Here is a 23149-nt window from a genome sequence, read left to right on the forward strand (position 1 = left end):
GTATACAAAAATCTCAACCGTATTTGAGCTTCTGCTGTGCTGAGACTACAGGCCATCATTCCAGCTGATATTGTCTCATTGCTTAATTGTACTTGCCTATTTTCTCTGGTGTTAGGCTTTTATCTGAGACTGTCTTTAAGGCTTTTTGATTTTGGGGAAAAGATTTATACAGCATGAAACATGTCAGGCATAGTAATCTTTGGATAAGTATTATAGATGCTATGTTATTACAAATAGTATGGAATAATAAATTTCCAACATATCAAAATCTTCTAGTTGTGTTATCATTCCAGTCAACATAGGTTTGGCACAATTCAAGTTCTCTTAGTTGTCTCAGAAGGGTGCTTGGCACCTTTTGGGAACATGCTTGTTTTGATTGGAAAAAACAGTATGGCAATATTTTCGTTTCTCTCCTTTTCTTCCTCTTTCCCTTTGCCTTCACAAAAAAGATGTTTTTTCATTGAAAAATGTTAATAGATTACAGGGATGAACAGTCTGTTATGGCCTGTATTATATTCAACATCATCGTAAGACTTACCTGAATTAATTATTGAGTGACTTAAAAAGCAGCTTAGAAAAACAAGTGATCTTGATTTTAAAGTTGCTCACAGTGAGTTTTCTCAATTCATAAAGTTTGTTGCAAATTCTCTCTTAATAGGTAAAAGCGACCCATTTTGTGTAGTTGAATTGAACAATGACAGACTGCTGACACATACCGTCTACAAGAACCTCAACCCAGAATGGAACAAGGTCTTCACATTGTAGGTGTCCGGGTTTTGTAAGAGTTTGATTCTTTTTATTTTGGGGTTCATTTGTGGTTTTTTTCCTTCTTTCTTAATTTTTTTTGAAGAGAAAGTATATATAAGTCAAAGATCTTTACTACCAGTTCCAATGAAAGTGATGTCTGATGACAGACTGCTGTTTCTGAAGTAAACAGGTGAATACTTTTCTGAGAATTAAAAACATGAAAAAAATATAAACTTTTAAACTTTTAAAATATAAAAAATATGCCATTTTAAAAGTAAAAAAAAAAAAGCAAAATCTGTGTCTGGTAAACCAACAATACGAAATGCTGAACATTCTGGACTCCTGCAATCTTCAGTGGAAATTTCAAGAACCAGAGTGATTTTGACCCTGAAGATTTGTGTGAGAAAGAAAGAATACTGTGAGCTCTGGTAAAACGTTGTAACTTTAGTAAACACTAGAAAACTGTGAAAAAGGAGGAATTTTAAATTCATTCATACTTTTCTGAATTATGATCTTTGTATGTTTGTATGAACTCCACTTATTATTTCCATTTGCCAACTGCATTTCTCACAGTGTGTTCTAGCATCATAATAGTGCAGTGCTGCTATTGGGCAAAATGCAGTCTTAAATGTTTAGTTTATTGGGAAGTGACACAGTATTTTTTTTTCCTCTGTTAATTTGAAGACTGTAAAAGATTTTGATAAAACAGAAAAGTCTTCCACCAACAAAATGTCCCTGTTATTTTTCTTGCTCTGCTGCCGTTTTTTCCTCCCAGTTTCTCTCTCTCTGACTGCAGTGTGACATCAGTGAGTAGAAAACTGATCAGCTGCAGGTTCCTCTGCTGCTGAAATCTAGTAATCCACTGCAAAACCAATAGAGGCTTTAGCTTTGTGTGCATTTATCTAACTTTATCATAAGTGAAAATGTTATGTTTTGTCCTTGATCTCAAAGCACAATCTGACTTTAATCTTTGTGTTTGTTTCCCCGACATTTGTTGTTTGTGTACTTGGCACCCGCAGCTTTCCTTGCCTTGCAGTTGGCTCTCAGGAATGATCTCTGAACAAAAGAAAAAATTTCAACAATAGTTGTAGTTCTCATTAGCTTATTAACATAGTTCTTATCTATGTGTCTGTGCAAACATGCTAAATTCTTCATTAATTTATTTTTAATCATCTATTTATAGAGCCAGTAACTAATCAGCCTGCGCTGCTTGACAGTGTTCTCTACGTAAGGAACTGCCTGTTTTATAGAGGACAAAAGACTAGTCAGGAAACAAATGGAGAAACTCTAAATGACCTTCAAAGAAAGTTTTAACCTATCCTACATGTTTATCAGTTATTCTCAAATTTGTCATTTAATTTTGGAATAGTTACGCCGTTTATCTGGAGGTATATATTTTAGTGAATTTGAAGTGCTGTCCTTGAATTCCTGTTTCCTGAATCATCAGTGTATTCAAAGATGACTTCTCTCAAACAATTTTGGTATCTTTTCTCTCAATGAGGAATGTGATTTTTTCACTCGAGAGTCTGCATTTTACAGTGATGTTTGTTGTGCGTGTTGGTGGAGTGTTTAATAGCTTGCAGGCAAGAAAGAGAACTAGCTGAAAAATGCATTGCTTCTCATTGCTTTTCCCTAATTTGTTGTAATGACTGCTGTATGTATGTAATTAAGCAAGGATTTTCAAATTAAAGAGCTCATTCTCCGTACAAGGATGCTCTCATATATCTGATGATTGTTTTACTTAGAAACCTGCAGATAGCACAGTATTTGTGGTAGGAATTACAGCAAAAGTAGCAGTGTTTGAAGGTGGCTGTAAGGCTCTTAGCCTGCTGCCTGCTGAAGTAAATCCCGAGCGCTGCTCCACGCTGGCTCCCTTTGCAGCTCACGCAGTGCTAGCGCCAGGTAGGAAATTTAAAGCAACCTCCTTCAGAGAACTTCTGGCAAAACCCTGCAGAGCACGCAGTTGCTGCAGCTCCTTGAGAGCGCTTGGGTTGTACAGAGGGATGCGTAATTCACTTGAATTTTGCTCTCTGCCCATGACCTGACAAAATACATGGGTTTCTGGCTTTGCTACCCTTTTGCACTTGGTAACTGCTGGCGTAGGTGAATTCTCTCCTCCATGTCTGCTTTTTCCTCTGTAGCAATATTAAAGACATCCACTCAGTGCTTGAAGTGACCGTTTATGATGAGGACCGCGATCGGAGTGCTGACTTTCTAGGCAAAGTTGCGATACCACTGCTATCTGTAAGTTTCATTCACCTGACACACCACTCTGCATTTTTCCTGCTGAAGGAGGGAGAAAGAAAAAAAGGGAGAAAAAATTTGCAGCTCTGTGTCTGTCATTTCTCAACCAAGGTCTGTAATAAGAACACTAAAATTTTAACATACTCCATTCACGGCCATGTTGAATCCCATGATAGTTAATTTTTCCTGACAGACTCGGTCCTGGTAATGAACAGGTACTTGTCAGACTTGCCATAGTTGTTTTGGGTTCTCTGTCAGTTTCAGCAGCTGGGGGTCAGGGGTCACCAGGGGGGGGTATTCAGCAGAGACCGTGAGACAGACGGCTGTCATGTCCTTTTCCTGCAGATTCAAAATGGTGAACAGAAAGCCTACGTCTTGAAAAACAAGCAGCTGACAGGGCCAACAAAGGGGGTCATCTATCTTGAAATAGATGTGATTTTTAATGCTGTAAGTCTTAACTTTGGCTTTTTTGTACTGCTAAAGAGTTCAGTTTCATGAAAGCTTTTGTTCCCGATTTGTAGAGAATTTCTGTCATTCCTCATTTTCTCTAAACCTTGATGTATACCACAGAATGCTCTTCTGCCACTGCCTGGCACACCCACTCTTTTTGTTGCTGTTGCTGCTGCTACTGTTGCTGGTAATGCACGAAGCAGCAGCCTCTGCCTCTGTGTGCATCTGTGTGTCCTGGGTTTGGCAGATGTGACTTTGAAACTTCGTAATTTTTGCAAATCGGAGCATGTGCTATTAGTTGGGAGCAAGTAAGCTTGAAGTACTGACATATATTTTAATGCGTAGGTGAAAGCCAGCATACGAACCTTAATGCCCAAAGAACAGAAGTACATTGAAGAGGAAAACAGACTGTCTAAACAGGTAAAGAGTAATGAAACACTAAGCCTATCCAAAAGCCTTAATATTGAGTGTGCACATCTAAATATCTGGTATCACACTGCTGAGGGTAAAGAATAACATTTTCATTACCTGTTTACAAAAGAATATGATAGGTAGAATGAGGCAGAAACAAAATACATGGTTTTATTGTATCTCTTCTTTATAAACTGCAACTTAATTTCCGTGAAATAAGTGAATAAGAACACAGTTCAAAACATCAGGTTCCACACATATCAGATTATAGTGCAGGTGCATGTAAACTAAGTCTTGCATAAATTTTTGCTGTTAACCTTGACCTGAAAGACTTCCATTTTTTGTGTGTGTGGTAGAGAGACATTAAGCATTTTTGTCCCAAATTTTAAATAAGTTCATGGAGTAAAGTTTGAATCCAAACTGAAGGCAAACTAAAACTCATTATAACTTTTCAGAGCTATCTGGGTAAGAAATGTGTGGACCTTGTTTCTTTTTTTCCTAGATGTTCTTTCCACCGATAGTTTTAATATTTCATTAAACATTATTTAAACACACATTTTACCTTTTTCTGCATCTGAACTACTTTTGTTTCAGTTTTTCTTTTAACATGAATGATCTATTTTATGTGGGAGAACTGGGCTTTTGGTTGAATTGTAGCAGTAAGATATTTTGTTCGTTAACGAAAAGACAAGTCTTTGAACCGATTTTTACTTTGCAGAAAAATTGCAGAATTGAGCATAATTTGTGTGGTCTGCTGGTTGAATTGTATATCAGCTATTCACTATGTTTCCTTAAACATTTTTCAAAAGGCAGAATATTTCTTTCTTTACTCTTTTGGCTAAAGAGGTTACTAATCCTGCATTTTTCACTGTTATGCCAGTGAAGAAACAGGAAGGCATTTTATTCAAGATGCATTCTTCTGTGGGCTTTCATAAGAGAAAATGGCGTCAAGGTTTCTGCAGATTGCAGGAGGAATACACTTTAAATATCCAGCTGGTGTTTAGGTTTTGTTTTGGAGTGTTGTTTGTTGTTTGTTTGTTTGTTTTTAACTTACGTAGCACATCCCACCACAGTAACACCTAGAGGAAAAAAAGAATTCTTTATATATCAGTAATGCAATAGCATTTCAAAAGACCCAGAAGTTCTGGGAGAGAATGTATCTACACAGCATTTTCTGTGCTATTCAACACAGAAATTGAATGAATAACTTGTTTTTGTACGCTTATTTTGATCGAATGTTTTGCCACTTTAGTAGACTTAAGGGTAATCTCCTGAATTAAAACATAAACCTGTTATATTTCATTTTGATGTAGATGCAGTTAAAGTTACTTTGATAAAACGCTTACCACATGGTGATGATGAGAATTTGTTTTGAAGGATAAAATTTGGATGTAAAGGATACAGTTGATCTTAGAGAAGTGATTTTGCATGGTTTCAGGTTAGCATCTTTTTATTCAGAAACGTAAGAATTTTCTAAATACTTAAGAATGGGACAGTGTCACCTGCTCGATAAAATTCTGATATGATGATAACAAAATTCTTCACGATGTTTATCAAGTGGCTTTTTTAAAATCTCAAGTTGCCACTAAGCTGTGAAAGTGAAGAGAACAATCTGTTTATCAGTTAGAAATAAATTCAACAAATAAAAGTTTACACACTTATCTAAAGATAATTCTCTCTCTTCCAAGTGTCTCTAATTTTAAAATATTCTCTTTGTGTGAGTTAGACCATGCCACTTTTTTCAGTCTTTGCCCAAATTAACAATGAGAATATTATAAGGATGAACCTCTTCTGAAGCTTTCGGGGTTTTGAAACATCTTTGTTCTTTCATCTTTTTAATAGCTGCTATTAAGAAACTTCATTCGCATGAAGCGTTGTGTCATGGTGCTCATAAACGCCGCCTACTACATTAACAGTTGCTTTGACTGGGATTCACCCCCAAGAAGTCTTGCTGCTTTTTTGGTATGATCTTCTTTATATTACTATTAATCACCATTGCATATTTACATTGTAGAATGAGAGATGATGCAGTGTTCACATTGAGGTTTCTGATTGCTTGTTTCATTTGAAGTTTTATTTAAAACTAAGAGGATATCACAAATCATTTTTATTCATATTTTTGAAAAGTAATTGTATGATGTCACACAAACAATATGGTCTTCTAAATATATATATAAATGTGCAAATAAAAAGCGTGATACAACACAATATACCTACTGAACTATACATATTTAGCTTTTCACAGATTAATATGCATGTGGAATACCTACCTGCTATCTATTGCAGTAAGGAAAATGAAATGACTTCCTGTCCTCTTTGGCCAGTGAGATTCTTTCTTTCTCTTGATGCACTGCTGTGGCAATGGAAAAGTTGTGTTGCACTTAAATCATGCTGGTTTTCAATTACAGAATGCATTCAGTGTCATAGTTGGAAATGTACTGGATTCGGGTGGGGAGAGCTGTTATTTTATTGCTGTAGTTTTAGAGCATTGCAATAGCGACGTCTTCCTGATTATATATGCTTAAAAGCCTGAGTCTTTTTAGTTTTCTTTTAGTTGTTATTTTGCTGTGTGGTAGTTGTGAATATATTCTGTCTGCATTGTAGTGTGACTTTATGGATGTATACAGATCTGCATCCAAGGGCTTGGTCCCTGCTTCTCAATCTGATGTTATTCTGTCCAAGGATCACATCATCGTTCTGTAGGACAAAACATCTGCAGCATATTTTTTATTAGCTGAGTCAAATCTACATGAGCTTCCATCATGACTGTAAAGTTTGAACTTAGTTGTTTTCTGGAGATTCATAGCTATCATTGGTCCATGAGGAATCTCATAACTTGTCTTGGGAGTGGTTCACTTTCACAGTTGTGCATGTAATACTGAGCGGTGCTTGCACACAGGTTAAACTGGAATTCAATAGATTCTATTAAAAAAGTTGTATGTATCATTTTCATCTCTTCCCTATTGTACAAATTTTGTCTCCTCTTGAAGTTGTCTCCCAAAGGTTAGAGCATGTCACAGTGAAATGTCAGTCCCAGAAAGAAGATGAGAAATAGGCCGTTTTGCAGGTTTCCAGCCCTGAAGGCAGACTAATAAATAATGCGCTAGAAGTAAACTTTTAAACTAGCTGTTTCTTTCTTCTTGTTGAATTTGAAGACACATGTTGATAGATGATATCCCAGTACAAATTTACAACCATTTCACAAGTTAAGTATGTGAGGGTTGACTTTTCAGACCTCAGATTTCCCGAAGTTCTTAGTGTTACAGATACAGATACTGCTTCCTCATACCTCACCCCATCTCTTTGCTTTCCAGTGGGGCCTTTCTTACAGAAGACGATATATGAAGAAGTTCTATTTGACTAGCTCAGTTTTCACAAGTATAATGGGTTAATTATGATTAGTAAAAGCCCTGGAAAGCAGGATTACCCTTGGAAAGCCTTGATAAAAATGATGACTGTAATAAACATAGTTATCTGCTTTATGCTATTTTCACACTGAAGTGTTCACCAGTTTTTTTTTGAAGTCATTCTTCTTGGAGAATCACAGTGTTAGTAGAAGAGTCTAAAAAGTGCTGAGTACTGATTACTTATACTATAGAACCCATATTACTCAAAAATCTAAATTAGTGACAGCCTGTTTTAAAAATGAAGTGCTTTGTGAATGTTTTATCATGTTGCACCTTACTCATTCTTTCTCAAAGCTATCCAAACCTATCAGCTCAATAACTGGTGTTTCACATGCTATTACCTAGAAGTACAGAGACCTAGAAGTTTTCAGCATTCCAGATTATGCATTTCCCAGCTCAGACAGTATTTTGTTTGTTTCTGTTTTACTGCATTGCTTTCACTGGGGATTTTGTGAATGACATTTTTTTCTCTTTTTTTTCTTTTCCTTTTTTTTCTTCTTGTGCCTCAGAAATTCACAGGAGAAGAATAATTGCTATCTGGATGTAATTTTTTAAAAAATTTTTGGTGCTGAAGTTATTGTGACATACTATTGTTGTGGACTTTTTTAATTCAGATATTCATATATATTTGCAAATAGCTCATGAGACTTAGGTTGGTCTGACTACAGTTATGTGACTTTGGATTTGAAATACCAGATTTTATATTCTACCCTCCTTCTTTCTTTCTGGTTAAATAAAGGAGTGTGTTATCAGTTTGCAGTTACACTTCCGAAGCACGTAAATGCATTAGAAAAGAACAGAATATGTGCAGAGAGCTCTTGCTGTAAATTTACTTCAAAAAAAATTCTAGATTAGTTTGGAAGTTTATTTTCATACTCCATAATTAATACACTATGCTTGAGGCACAAGAACTGTATTAGAATATGCAAAAGTTGTTGTTTTTTCTTTAATCTACTGTGGGCAGAGAAATGTCTACTAAATTGGGCCTAATTTCCATCAGTTTCCTGGCCAGACATTTGTGTTCTTGCAGATGTCAGTGTGTGCAACGCAGGGGGAAAAAAGTGTGTACTCTTTTTCCAGTACTGTCATTTCTCACCATAATGAGCACAAAAATAATTGGACAACTGAGCTATCAGTAAAAGGACACACTTCAACATGAGTCAATGAATTATTTTATGGGACAAACTTTAATCTTTAAATGTGATTGTAGATAATTTGTGCTACCATCTGTCCATTTGGAATTCTTTTAGCCTTTTCAGTCGTTATACAATAAGTGCTGCTGTGTTTAACATTAGCATTTGATATTTTACACATTTAATTTCTGTACTGCTGCGTGGTCCTTGGGGAGCTTCGCTCTAGTGCTACATGAGAGAGACAAAGTATTGATCAGTTAACATTTCAGCTACATTTATGTATGTCGCAAAATTAATGAAAATGCCAGACAAAAATGTCAGAGTGCACAAAAAGGTAGAATTTAAATTTGGTAGTTTAATGAAAAGTTTAAGATGTGTATTATCAAAAATGTCCCCTTACCTTTAAAGTACAATTCATAACTGAGTAGCTAAAAGGAGACACATATTTTACTTAGAAGAATATTGAATATGAAATATGAGTGAATATTTAATCTTCAACGTGTTTGGTATCCCAAAATGGCCTCAGTAAAGCACCTTGATTGCCTGCTTGAACATACAACTGTTACTCATAAAATAAACTTGTTTCCTTTCCAATTAGGAAGCAGAGTACCCTCACCTGATCACACGCAGACTTTTCAGTATGTCCTCAAATTAAAGTTTTTTGTGAACATATTCTTATTCCTCTTAATCTTTCTATACGTGTGTATACATGCACACAGAAAGTATTTTTCTTTCTTAAGCTCTGAAATACTGATACAATGATGCACCCTGCATCTTAGTCATATGTCAGGTCTAAATCACTTTCTGTCTTCTAATGATATACAATTCTTGTGCAGAAATGACAGAATAGTCCCTGGCCTTTGATTAAGTGTTAGTTCTCTTGCACATGCACCACTTAGGTGGTGGTGTCATAGTAGTTAATGCAAGTGAAGAAGAAAATAGAAGTAAAAAAGAACTGGCCACCAGCGGGAAATGAGACTGTAATATAATTTTGTCAACTTGCGTAGCTTTTTCCTATTGTATTGGGAAATGCTCACTATTATGTATTCCAAAAGTGAATTTCACTAAAAGCTGAAGGAAAAAAATTAAGTTTATGGTACCATTAGGAGTAGAAATGTGCTTAAGTATTAAACTTTTTTTAAAACACTGTAATTTTATGAGAATTTTATGAGATGTATTTAACAACTTTAACAAGATTTTCTTTTTGTGAATACCATTTTTGAGAATCTAACATATAAACACTGTCAAACTGATTTTTACTAAACCAGGTGAAATGGTTCACTGGATTGTTGGATTGTCTTTGCCACCTGTTGCCTAGAATTCAAAACTGGATAAAGCGCTGGTAAGATAGTTGAAAAACAAAACAAAACAAAAAAGCTTTTTGTCCTGAGAAGCCTTTCCAAAATTCCTATTGGCGTCAAAAATGCCTGCTCCCAAAAGATAGATTTGCAGAGGTAGGGTAACATAGCAGTGGCAAAGCCAGGTACAAGATTTATTTTTGATGCAGGGCACGCACACAAGAGCCTTTCAGCTTTTCATCCCCATGAACAGGAAAGAGAATGAGATACAACAGACTGTTGTCATTCTGCTTTTCCATAAGTAAAGCCAGACAGAAAGAAAAGTGATCTAAATCCTGTTTCCATTTCCTGATTTTCAGTAGACCATCAGAACTGTGTGAGACTGCTGCAAATACACGGTGGGATTTGACTTTTCTTCAACACCTTGTAATAAAAAAAAAAAAAAAAAAAAAAAGCTGTGTGCCAGGTTTTGGGCAGGGAATTAGGAGAGAAACATATATATACACCCTGGTATATGTGACTATTGAACACTCCATCACCAGCAGCCATTAAAAATCTGTATGTGCTTAATAGTAGCAATTGAGGAGAGATGTTGATGTGGAAAATCTTGCTGTCATCAATCTATGTCTACTTCAGCACTGTGATGATTTCTGAGGTGTGATGTGTTTGGCACATTGTGTGCTTGCAAGTCTGATGCATGGAAGGACTAGGAAATATTTAGATGTTTAATACTCTCCTCTAGTATTTCTTTTTAATGTTTACTTTCATTTTACTTCCTTCAAAGAGTGAATTCATATTTGCTGAACCAGTTTGCTAGAGTGATTCATTGTCTCAGTGCAGACTTGGTGCCACTGCAGGTAGCATCATGTATCCTTCATGCCATCCAGCAGCTGTTCTGGGAGAGCAAGTTTCTGTCTTAGTATCTGTGTTACATCTGTGGTCACCGTCCCAGAGACTGGGATACCCACACCAGGACAACATAAATGGCACTGTCTCTGCCTCTAGGTACTTAAATTGAACCCATAGGTGTTTGTTTCACCTGATATCTGTTATGGGTACTTATCTAGCTTCCATTCTGAGTTCTTCATAATCTTGAAGTATTTCATCTCAAAAATTCCCATGTATTGTGTGGAAATACTTCCTTCATTTTGCATGCACAGTTAAGGTGAAGAGCCTTTACTGTTTCTTAAACAGGAAACACACAGCAGACAAAGGCATTGGTATCCCTACAGGACGTTGCCTTAACTACCAGAGTGTTCTTCCCACTTATTTTTACTTGTCTCACTGCTTAGAAGACTGTCAACTGTGCTGTAAACTACTTGTTTACCAAAACTTTTAAAATGCTGTTAAAGCCCAATTCACTAAAATGAGATTAGTCAAAAATTACAGAAATTAAGAAAAGTGGTTGCCATCCTATATTTAGTGTTACCCAAAAAGTTTTTAAAACGTGCCTCAGTTTCTTCTCTAGGCAGTGACATGAGCAGAAAACTAGCTAGCCAAATCATGCAGTTTGTGATCCTGGTTCTAGAGTAAGTTCCATACAGCAATACCTTGAAATGATGTTGCTTTCACGTGCAACTAGGCCAGTTTTTGAATATGCAAGATCAAAGAAATAGGTATCAATACACTGTTAGTGATGTGCTGTAAACAATATGCAGACAATATTGGAAAAAAAACTGGTATAATTTTTTATTAAAAAATGGATTTGGTAATTTTAACTTCATATTTTTCTTATGAAAATAATGCATGATGTTTGAGTGCCAGTGGTTGACAGAGCACTGGGACAGGGATCCAGAAACTCTGGGGTCTCCTTGGAGATCTCCATAAGACACCTGGACGTGGTGCTGGGCACCCTGCTCTGAATGTCCCTGCTGGAGCAGAGGTTGGGCCAGATGGACCCAGAGGTCCTGCCAACCTCAGCCAGTCTGGGATTTTGTTATGCCTAACCTCCTTTGCCTCTGACTGCTAAAGACAAGTGAGGTAACAACCATGTATGGCTCTGGAGGATCTCCTGCAGCAAGCAGCTTGTAGACATCCCCTGAGGCTCCAGCTGCTTGGTGTTACTGGAAGAGTGAGGTGCAGGATGGTTGCATCTCACCACATGGCTGTGTGACCAGATAGGAGCTGCACTGCAAGCAGTCATCATGTGTTCTTGTGTTCTTGTTGTCTCTTCCTTCTTCAGTGTTCAACATTCTCCTGATTAAAAATAAATAAATGTTATCTTAGGAGCAGTATTATAATTTTTTATTTAAAATGAAAGAACTGTGGTCAATGTCAACTTGGCTGGACCTTGCAAGAATTAAAATAATACAATCCAATATTTTATGAACGGTTTCAGTATAGCAAAAAGGCAGAATCCAGATATGATATAGCAAGAGAAGTCCAAATGAGGGAAATCAAACAGAAAAGCAGTGTTTTAAAAGCTTCTGAAAACAGCATGCAGTAGGGTTATAAAAACAACTTGTTCAAAAATGAAGCTACCAGTTTCTTCCCTCAGGGAAGCTGAAGTTCCTTTGTTTAGTAGGCATGTAGATGGTAGCTACAAACATCTGTCTTTGGGTGGAAGAATCGAGAACAAGTAAGATATTTTCAGTGTGCTCAGTTTTACTGGAGAGAAAACACTTCATAATGTTTCAAATATACATAATTAAAATGTATGTACCACTTACGTTGTTTAGCATGCAATTTTATAATTTTGATTTTGATTGCAGAAACTGAAATCCATGCCAAAAAGGAAATAAAGACCATTAATCAGAAAAAAAAAAAACACCTTGTTTCTAGTAGTGCTGCACCTGCTGAATGACTAACAGTAATTGGTCTTATTGGTGTTGTAAATAAAGCCTCAAAAGATATATACCCTTAAGTAACCATTGCAAAAATTACCCAGGAAGCTTTACAGCATATTCCTAAAATGTGACAATCTGCCACTCACAGCTTTATCCTACATTTTGACAAAAGAGTGTTGTTGTATACTTCCCACTGGTTAGTAGAATGAGGGAGGTGATAGGTACATGTGACATGTGGTATCCAGAACTGGCATGGAGAGTGAATGATTTATCTGTTCCCCTTGGGACAGTGAGAGATTGAAGTGACAAACGTTGCCTGAGAGCCATCATTTCCAAGACCTCCATGCTTCAGGCCTGAAGCTTGGTGTCTCAAGGTGATGCTGCTCAGCTCCTCCTAGCTCCAGTCATGCTGAAAGTGGCACACATTCTTCTGCTATTCCCTTTCTTGCAGCCACTCTGCCTTCCTCCTTACTGTAAGGTGCCCTTCCCATCCAAGAAGCTTCATTTTTGCTTGAACTCCATTACAATACATGGAGGAAGGTCCTATGAAACACTTGGACAGTTATGACTAACATGGGAAAACTCCTTGTTTTCTCAGTTGGAGGAACTTCAATGGAGTGGATAAAAGCAGTAGCACTAGACAATGCCCTTTGCTTTGGGCAGTGCGTGTCTGTGTACAGAGTAAACCTTGAAGTTTCAAGTGGGCAAATCTCTGAAGCGTGGTGTATCAGGAGAATACTTAAGTTTAGATTTTTCATTTTTCTTCTCAATTGGGCATAAGGTGTACAGCACATTATTTACAGTTAACTCAGGTTAAGTTTTGTTTCTGTGCAGATGTTCTCTGCACCTGAAAAGCTAGTATTAAATCCCTGCTTTGAAGAAAGTATTTACCTTGGTGCCTCTCTGGGATGGCTTTCCATGTCGTTTTCCCTCTCCCTTCTGGGTGCTAGCTCAAGGCTGAAGTGCTGAGTTACGGGCCTGCACCAAGCTACTTACAGTCTAAGCAGAATATCTGCTTGAATTTCTTAATTTAAGGCCAGGCTAATGGTTGCAAAGTTGGGAAGAAAGTCCTTCTGTAGCCTTAGCTATTGGTAAAGGTTGGGTGTAAGTTATGGCCTGTCTTGCATGTTAGCTTTTTACACTGGTTCCAGCAATGAGTATAGACTTCAAACCTATAGACATCATAGATGGTTTTTTTATATAACTTAATTTAATTTTCAAAAGAAAAATAATTGATGCTTGTATCCCCAAATAATTTTGCACTAAACAAGGGGACATAGCAGAAGCATTATTTATTTTGGATTTACTGGTAGATTTTCTTTATTCCTCTGCACATATAGACACTTACTCGTTAGACATAACTAAATTTGTTCTCGGAAGTGTTACTGTAGAGGAAAAAAAAAAAGGATGAATAGCTCTAAACCAAATGATTGTACCTGATACTCAGTGAGCTTGCAGCTCCAGGTCAGGTCTTTGAAGTTCATACATTTCCGTGAGGATCATCAGCAGAATTACTGTACCTCTTGTGTTGCTTCTGCAAGGCTTTTGACATGGTCCCACACAACGTTCTAATCTCTAAACTGGAAATATAAAGATTTTAAGGGTGTACTGTCCAGTGGAAGAGGAACTGGTTGGATTGTCACAACCAGAGGGTTGTGAGGTGGAGGCCAGTGATGAGTATGTCCTGATCTGGTGGGTGGCAACCCAACCCATAGCCAGGGGCTGAAACTGGATAGGCTTTAAGGATAGGCCAAAGCCATTCTGAGATAAAAGATAGCAACTGCTTTCCAAAGAAACAGATGCTGTTAAAAAAAAAAAAAAAAAGCCCCTGATCTGCAAAAGCAAAAAAGAGCTGTCATAATTTAGTCTTGTTTATTTGACATTGACCACTGCTCTCACAGCTGTTGCTAGCACTGCAAAGGTATCTGTTAAAACTGCCATTATGCAATTGGAACTTCTTGGGCAATTACTGTGCAGCACCAACTGAATAGGAGACATGATTTTCTCTCCACAGCCATATAGTAGCTGTGATTAGATGAGCTTGTATTCCAATTCTAATTGACTAGCCTCTGTAAGTAGACACTGCTCATTAATGAATACAGGCAGACACTTCCTAACCCCGTTTAAGAAAAATAGAAAGCTAGCAAAGAATTATGCTCAAAAAGGAGTAAAATTAATTCTGGTTTGATATACTGAATATATATTTTGCATTCATTGTTAAAAGAAGTGGCACTGGATGCCTGGGAAAGCTATGATTGAAAAAGAAAAAAAAGAAGCAACTCAAGCTAATATTAATGCATATCTGCGATTCTCTACCCTAAGTATGTCTCTGCTAAATATAACTTGAGGGATAAACATATTAAGCTGGAGGTAAATCTCTGCTTTAATAGTAGCCAGGGCAGTAGTAATGCAGGAGATTTTGCTGTTTACTTTTATTTCTTATTCTTTGAATAATATATGAATGCATGGTGTCTGTTTGGTTTGAAACACTCCTTTCTGAACTATTCTCATCTTAATAAAGTCAGCTTGTATAATATTTCTGTTCTTTCTCTGTCTCTCATGAGGTCTCTCTTTCTGATGCTCATTTATAAGGCAGAGGGAAAAATCTCTTCCTTACTCTAGATCAGATGGCACAGGTGTACAAATTTGGAAGGCTATTTTCTTATGCTAAATTCTTCAGTTTCCAGGAAAAAATGTCTTTTTAGTGATCAAAAGCAGTGAATTCCTTTGAGGACAGGTAATCAGTACTATAAGGGCTACGTTTAATGACTATTAAAGCTTTAAAAGAAATGGAGGGAGAGCATTTATACTTTTTTGGTACAGAACATTCTTTTTGGTCTTTTCCGTAAAGAACTACTAGTACTAGCAGATACTGTATTCCTTTAACATGACTGAAGGAGTTAAAGGCAGATATTTTTAATATTTGCTACCACCTTAATTATTACTTGCTAAAAGCACCACTGTTAGCAGAAGGATTATGAGTTAATAAAAATGTCACAGTATTAGTATATAAAACACAATTTAATTTTCCCAAGATAATGATTAACAGCATAAGGCCATATTAAGAACATTCAACGCCTATTCCCTAAATGTGCTTGATTTTCATATTTTAGAAGAGTATCATAATTTTGTAGTAAGTAAACATAAATATTCTGGAGGAATTTATCTTAAAGATCAAGCAGCTAATGAAGTCTCTTTTGAGCTTGTTTGAGCTCTTTATATCACTGTATTCTTAGCATTACAACTTGCAGTCAATCTGAGCAGAGTTTTTTTTAGTTAGGTATTAGTATTTGCTAGTACCACTCCAGTAAAACATGTTAAAAATTATTTATCTGCCACAGTCTGTTATCTAAAGCATTTGGAAGAGAATGTAGCACTCCGGTAGGTCGCCAGTATGTAGGCATCCTTTTCATGTACAGGAACCACTTTGGGTGCAGGTCAGTCCTTTAACCTTTCCAGACGTTGTTGCTTTGTCCCCAGCTGCGCCCAGTTTTATGGGGCATCTGGGTTACGTTGCTAAGAACAAGATACAGCTCTGTAAGCTGCCGATGCGTTGAGAGCTGCCGCCCCGTGAAGTTATCTACCCGGGTGCCCTCCCGCCGCGCTACCTGAGCGCCCGCAAGCTGAGCCGCGTCCCATTCAGCGCTGCAAGAACGGGCCCATTGTCACTGCAGGAATCGTTTGTGTCCGGGAGAAAATTATGCCTGCTCCACTTCTGAATGAAAAACAAGGCTGTTGTTACTCTAGGGATATTAGGCCTCACTGCTTTTCTGAGAAAACAAATTTGCTGTAACTTTATCTGTAATTTAGTACTGAATGGGTGCAAACAGGATCTACATGGTATAGAATGCAAGGCAGAAGTAGGAGTTTGTTAAAGCCTTTTAAAAGGGATGCATAACCCTTATATTTCCTAAAGCAGTCTTATTGGGGTCGTGGGTTAAAAAGGAAAAAATTTCATCGCGACCTTTGCATTAGACAACTTTAGTTTTGACTTTACTTTAAAAGAACAATTGAAAAAGCGAGGTTTCTGTTTATGTGGTGAATACGGCAAAATTGCAAGTTCCTGAAAACAAAGGCACGTACTTTGCTTTGACCAGCAGCCTTCTTGGTGAATGACTGCAGTTTAGACTACTCAGGTTGTTGGGGGTTTTTTGCATTTTTTTGTGTTGCATGATCTGTTATTTTTCCCATTCTCTCAGTAAATGCAGCAGAGCATTTTTTCTCAAGTCCTGCTTTCTTGAAAATATGATGTCACAATGCTTAAATAAAATTTCTCTTTTATTGGTTGATTCTTGATGATCTTTTGATAGGAAGTAATGCTATTAATTGTTTAAAGCCTTTGTGCTGAGGAACACTCAACCCTTCCAAACGGTGCTAGAGAAGCTGGTGCACGCCAGCCAGAGTGTTTTATTCCAGCAGCGTTACTTTCACGGTTGTGCACTTGCTCAATGCTTTACGTCCTGATTAAGTGGCAAATGTGCAAACTCTTTGCTTCGCATTCTTCCTTTCTCTCTTTTTTCCCTTTTTTTTAATAGAAAAAAATATCAATCCAGTTGTAGAAGCTTGATCTTACTGATTAGCAAAGTTAAAGTTAAGAACTTAATGTGGTTTCTAATCAGCTGGCAGCTGTCATTAGTGAGTGACAATGTAGTTAATCCCCCCCGACATACAGCCTGCTCCTCCATTCTCCCAAAAGCAGGGAAAGCCACCTCCAGGCACACTCCCAACCCTGGCTGAGAGCAGCCAGTGAATGTCTGACCCCAGGATCTGAACCTGGGAATCTCTGGCTAGTATGCTTCATTGCCTCCGGATCACTGCAGTCGCCCTTCTGCTCCTTTGCTTAGAATATCTAATATGCCTAATTTAAATTAAATTATTTTAATTAAATCATTCAACTGTTTCTCTCAGTGCAAGACAGTTACGAACTCTGGATGACTGTGCTTAAAATCAGGTGTCTTGACTTGACCAGACTGAAGTTAGCCAGCCAAAGATGACTGTAAATTCTGGCACAGGCAAAGCAAAAGTTGTGTGAGAGTGGTCACAAATTAAACCAGAACTAAGAGTCATATCAGTTATTCCTGTAAATGCACACAGCTGCATTCCTGCGGGTATTTGTTTCTTGATGTTGTGCCACACATGCTGGCTTCACAATTTTCAGGGAAGTCAAAAGGCTGAGCAGGCTGTGGTGGGAGTTTGTGATTTCTGTGTGGACATAAAGCTCCTCTTGGTTTATTTCCTGATTTGAGCAGTCCTGTAATTTTCCAGTCAAAGAATGTAATGAATTCTCTGCTGCATCACTGGTCAGGATTTGTCACAGGTAACCCCACAACAGCTGATGACAAGGCACTGTTGTATTCCCAGGCCGGTGTTTATTTTATTTTCCCTGGACACCCCCTTTTTCTCTAACTTCTCTGATTCAAAAAGCCTATGTGTTCCCTTTCCTGTTCCCCCAAGGTACAGAGAGCAATGCAAACCCCAAAAGCTGAAGAATTTTAATGCAGGAGGAGAGCTTCAAAACAAACTGCCTGTGCTCTAACATGTAGCTATGGACTAATTAAATTCTGTTGTCTGCCTGGCAGAGAAAAATATGGCACTTCCGTGAGACCACTTTAAGGCTTGGATGTTTGAACCAACACCCCACATCCAACCCTGAACTACAGGACTACCTGGTTGCTCTGTGATGGATCTAGTGTCTGCTGGCTTTTGATGTTTAGAACTGATTGTTGAAAATAAAATAGACATTGGTTAAAAAATGACAGATTGTTTCTGGGGGCGTTTTCAATGTTCACCTTTATGATAGTTGCATTTTTTTAGGTTAATGCAGTTTAAAAATCATTTTAAGTTTTCCAACACAAAGGAAAGAAATGAGATATTGGATTCGCAAACAAAAGCTTTATTGGTTTATGACAAGTAATCCATCTTTTTGCATTAGTGTAGCATTCTACCCCAGATTATTTTTCATAATTGATAATTTGTGAGTCATATATTTGTTATCTATTCTTTCATGGATTTCTAAATAGTGAATGATGTCAAAGGTCATTGAGCTTTCATAAAGGAAATGTTTTTATTTTATATTTTCAGTTTTGTTTGGTGTTCTGAAGAACTTTGTAAACATTTCAGGGAAGAGTACAAGGAAAAAAAATAATGATTTTCTTGGTGGAAAATTTATGCTACATAATATTACAATTTGAAGAAAAAAATGAATGTTAGTGCACAGCTTAAGTGCTAGAGCCATGTATAAATGTTTAACCAGAGTTACTTTGCATTAGAAGACTACTACGATTATAGAGCTTAAGCTTTAAAAATTAGAAGTACATACTTGGCACATGTATACAGCAAAATTAACAGTGATATTTATACGTGTCTGATTCATTTTTGATTTTTCCTTCTCAGAAATATTTTTACTACAGTCAAAAAGCCATTGCTTTCCTTTAGCCATAAAATAGTGGCAGGAAGGTGGGGAGGGGTTTTTCAGTCGTGTGCCACCCCCATTTTTTTTGAGAAATTTAATTTTGAGTGTGAATTAAGAAAATCCTATATGGAAATAAAACGTATATTTTTGTGTAAAATAATAGAGGGCAACAAAATGACATTGCATGTTTTGATCCAGTAGTGTGCTCCAGAAAATTAATAAAAAGATACAGGCTTATGATACAAAATTTAGTTAGTCTAATGAGCCAACTAGTAGGAACTTTTCCCTTTATTAATTTTTCTCTGGCAACCCATGAACATTACCACTAACTGTGCTCACAGAGCTTTCTGATGCAATTAAAAATTGGGAGAACAGAATAAAATATGAATACGTTCACACAGTGGGAAAGGCAACTTAAAGTAATTTACAGATAACTATATAGGAGGCATAAAGTATTTTTAAATAAATTAAATATTAATTTCAGAGCAAATTTGTTATGAATATACTATCACAGCTTATGTAGTTCTCTCTTCAACATTCATTAAAATGTTCTCTGAACAGTTTAATCATACTGAGACATTTCTATTTTAAAAAATGATTCGGGATTATCCTCTTAATTAAAATAGAATAGTTCTCATTTAATTGTGATGTAATTCTTCTAATATAATACATATATAATGTCACTAGAATAATGTAAACAAGGTTTTCCCAATTTATTCAAATGAGGAAAGAGTAGCTGATAGTTTTTGGTAAGGCTGTCCTCGAACTTTCATCTGAAAATCATCAGTAATTGGGTATTTTGCAGAATTTTTTGAACTTCAAATCGGTAACAATGTTAGCAGGATCAATTTTTTTGTCCTAAGATGTATTTTAGTTGCCTAAGAATAAAGCAAGAGTTATGTATAATTGATAAAGGCTATACTTATCATATTATAGCTCAGATCAGTACTGTTTTCTTCTCTGAGACTGAGTCAGTTTGGTGGTTTTTTTCAGTGAAAGCTTATATTATGTTCCTTTCTTTCTAATACGTTTTCTTACCAAGCTGTAAGTGGTTAATAATGAATCCTAACTATTTCAGAAGCATACTTCAGTCTAGATGCTCTGTTCAGATGAAACTGTGAAACAGAGCAGTTCTTCAGCTCTTCAGATTTTTAGTCTTCAATGCTGTAAGTATTTAATGCAAGTAGAAACTTTCTTGATGTTTAGTCCCAGAAAAGTATTCAGGATTTGGAAAAACGCGTGCAAAACCCACATCATTTTAAAATAACCCCTTTCATAGTGTTGCAGTGATATTAAAATGAATCTAATTGTACTTCTGACTTAGTGATGTTCTTTTGTCACTGACGATATAAAAATACAGACTTCAAATACAGATGTACAGAATTCTGTATCTAGAAGGAAAAACATTATCAGTTATTACTTTATTATGTAATATAAAATGCATTTTTTGGTACTGTTTTTATACTATTTGGGAAAATGGTCCCCCGGGGGGGGGGAAGGGAAGGGGGGAGGGAAGAAGGAGAGAAAAAAAGGATGTGATGATTTTTTAAAAGCGAGGATGTACTTTTGAATTGCACGACTTGCTGGATTCTCAGCCGAACATGAACGTCAGACAACACTGCTGCTACTGCTGTTATGTTCATCAATTAGATGAGAACAGCAGTGATGTCTGCAGAGAATGAAGCATATTGCTGGGCTCCTGTCCTGAAAATTTAAAAAGCTGTGCCGTTAAATGTATATCCTTAATTTTGATTCCTATCAGGGTGCTATCCCAGGACTAAATTTGCATCAACGTATTATTTGCTTTATTTGACCTAGATAGGGAAGGGGAAGAATATGTAAAAGAAGCAGGGAAGAAAAAGCATGCACTTAGATTAATGAAATTTCCTACGCATCTCTTCATTATGTTAAAAATACTGGAAATACTGTATTTAGACTATTGTAATTAATTCTGAATGCAGATGCACTGCATTGAATAGAGCACTGATTCACAAGAGATACATAGCAGTAGTATATTCAATATGGTACAAATACTTATTGTCAACCAACTTAATGTACTTGCTAGACCAAGCACTGAATTCTGATTTTTGAATAGTTACAGCCAAAATTACTTGTCAAAAATTTATGTCTGAAACGTGTGTCAGAAGGGTTTAGGTTTTATGTAACTTTTGTGGATTAAAAAAAAAAAAAAAGCCTACCGTAGAAATGATTTAAATATAGATAGAAAAACATCAGCAGCACCATTAGACTTAGGATTCACTTGGGTTAGCTTACAATCGTGGATTTTACTGATCTAAAGAAGTTTCAGTAGCACATGTTTTCTTTAGCCTGAAATGAAGAAGGATTTAATTTAGTGATAATGCCAGCCCCGCACAATTTCCTCGTAGGAGTGGGGACTCTTTTTTTCCCCGTCTTCCCTGGATGTCATTCTCTACTCACACCTGTAGGTAGCACCCTTGCATCAGAGAAAGAAGGACTGCCGTTTCCGAGACACAATTACTATTTAGGTCGGGAAGTCTTTGCTTGTGCAGACCTCTAAAAGTAGCTAGTTTTATTTGCATAATTTCCAGACTTTGATGACAATCTGTGATCTTAAAACAGTAGCCTAAAGATTACGCAGTAAGTTGTTCGGCCTTGTGGTTCACTTCTCTCTTCAGACGGATCCTCGTTTTTCCGTGGGACTGGCAGAGGAAAGGCGAGCAGGCACTCTGATGAGGAGTCTTACACAGTGTCCTCGTAATTATTTAACATACTGCCCATCAGGTATTAATAATTTTTTAAAATTTTTTCCTTTGTTCTGCAAAATACTGGACACGATCTCTGTTAGCATGTTAGCAAGGAAAGCTCCAGGGCTGTAAGCAAGCTCCAGGGCACTGCCATTCATCCCCTTGCCGTGGGCCTGCTCAGCGCGGGTCCCTGGTGTGATAGAGCTGCACCATGTCAGTGTGCGAGAGCAGCCCTTCCCAGCTTCCCTCCAGCCCTGCTGTGGGGAGGTGACCATGTACCCATGCTACTATTCCTGCTCTTGCAACTTCTGAAATAGATGGTAGCAAAAAACGTAATATAGGCATTACTTTTAAAGGCAGAGTTGTTCAGAGAGAAAATTGTTCTGCAAATTATCTTTAGAGTTTAACTTTTTTTTTCCCCTTCAATATATGCTGCATAATATCACTGCTTCCATTTCCAGAACTCAGCAATAGCATGCCATCTCTTAAAGCAATAGTTTATTCTCCTTTGGATTTACTCTCCTGTCACTTAATGCAGAATGTTTCTAGGTTTATTATTTTCCTCCTAAGAGGTCATGCCAAAGAATTTCTGGCTACCACCGTAGGCCGTGACCACAGTGTGCTGAATGTAACTGTTGACATTTACACTATTGTGCTACGATAGAGTTGAATTTTACTGGGGTTCAGTAAGCTGTGTTTAAAGAAAAAATGTCATACAGAGCTCCCGTTAATATACATAGTCATTGTTTTGTCCATATGTGACTGAGAAGAGAATAGAGGATATTGCGAACACACAGTTTTTGAATTGTATTGTCTGAATGTTAGAGCATTTTAACAGGCAAGGTGAGGTGCAGGTGGCTGGGAACCAGCCTTTCACTGTATCAGCCAAAAAGGACAAATCAGGGCTACGAGCACAGCCTCTCCTTTCCCCTCCAAAACAGAAGACATTTTTGTCATAAAGGAAGGAGGCACAGACTGTGATCATATGCACACCAAGCCACTCTTGACTGCTTTTTTTCAAAATATGAACCTCCTAATCTTTCAAATTGTTGCAGGAATCAAAGCATTAAAAAGAAATGCTATGAGAGTATTTTTTTTAATTGGTTATTTTGCTTGGGGATGGGCAGCATGGCTAACAAAAAAAGCTTGTTTTTTTTTTAAGGCGCTGCTTCAGTTTGCCGTGCCAGTAACCAGGTTAGGCAGATGTTCACAGCAAACCTTCATATTTAACTGGTGAGACAGGGGAGTCATTTTCCAGCATGGGGGTCCCTCAGTGAAGCAGGAAGCCCAGGAGGAGGAGGAGTTCATCACTGCTGGGTGCTTCCAGGCGGGAGTGGTTCCTAAGGAGGAGATGGCATGAGGGGAAGAGACTTCTCCATCAACACATTTTTTTTAAAATTGTCTTTTAGCAACATCCTGCTCTTTTAATCTCCCATTGCATCCTTCACCGATATTTTTGGTTTTTTTCGTGTCAGATATTTTATATGCAGGTCATACGTAAGTATCAATTTGTATAGCGAGAAAAAACAGTCTTC

The 23149-nt window shown here is 37.2% G+C and overlaps 1 protein-coding gene across 7 annotated transcripts in view; it reads left to right on the plus strand.

The window, feature by feature from the left end:
- MCTP1 (multiple C2 and transmembrane domain containing 1) overlaps positions 1 to 23149 on the plus strand; it is a 228381-nt gene that overhangs the window by 129565 nt on the left and 75667 nt on the right. For all 7 annotated transcript variants that reach the window (XM_021380048.1, XM_021380050.1, XM_021380049.1 and 4 more), the window contains 5 exons: positions 659 to 761; positions 2889 to 2991; positions 3337 to 3438; positions 3787 to 3861; positions 5695 to 5814. In XM_021380048.1, coding sequence (XP_021235723.1) covers positions 659 to 761; positions 2889 to 2991; positions 3337 to 3438; positions 3787 to 3861; positions 5695 to 5814 — 503 coding nt within the window. The remainder of the gene's footprint in view (positions 1 to 658; positions 762 to 2888; positions 2992 to 3336; positions 3439 to 3786; positions 3862 to 5694; positions 5815 to 23149) is intronic.

The sequence above is a fragment of the Numida meleagris genome, chromosome Z, assembly GCF_002078875.1.
Source record: "Numida meleagris isolate 19003 breed g44 Domestic line chromosome Z, NumMel1.0, whole genome shotgun sequence".
In the NCBI taxonomy this organism is placed as follows: domain Eukaryota; kingdom Metazoa; phylum Chordata; class Aves; order Galliformes; family Numididae; genus Numida; species Numida meleagris.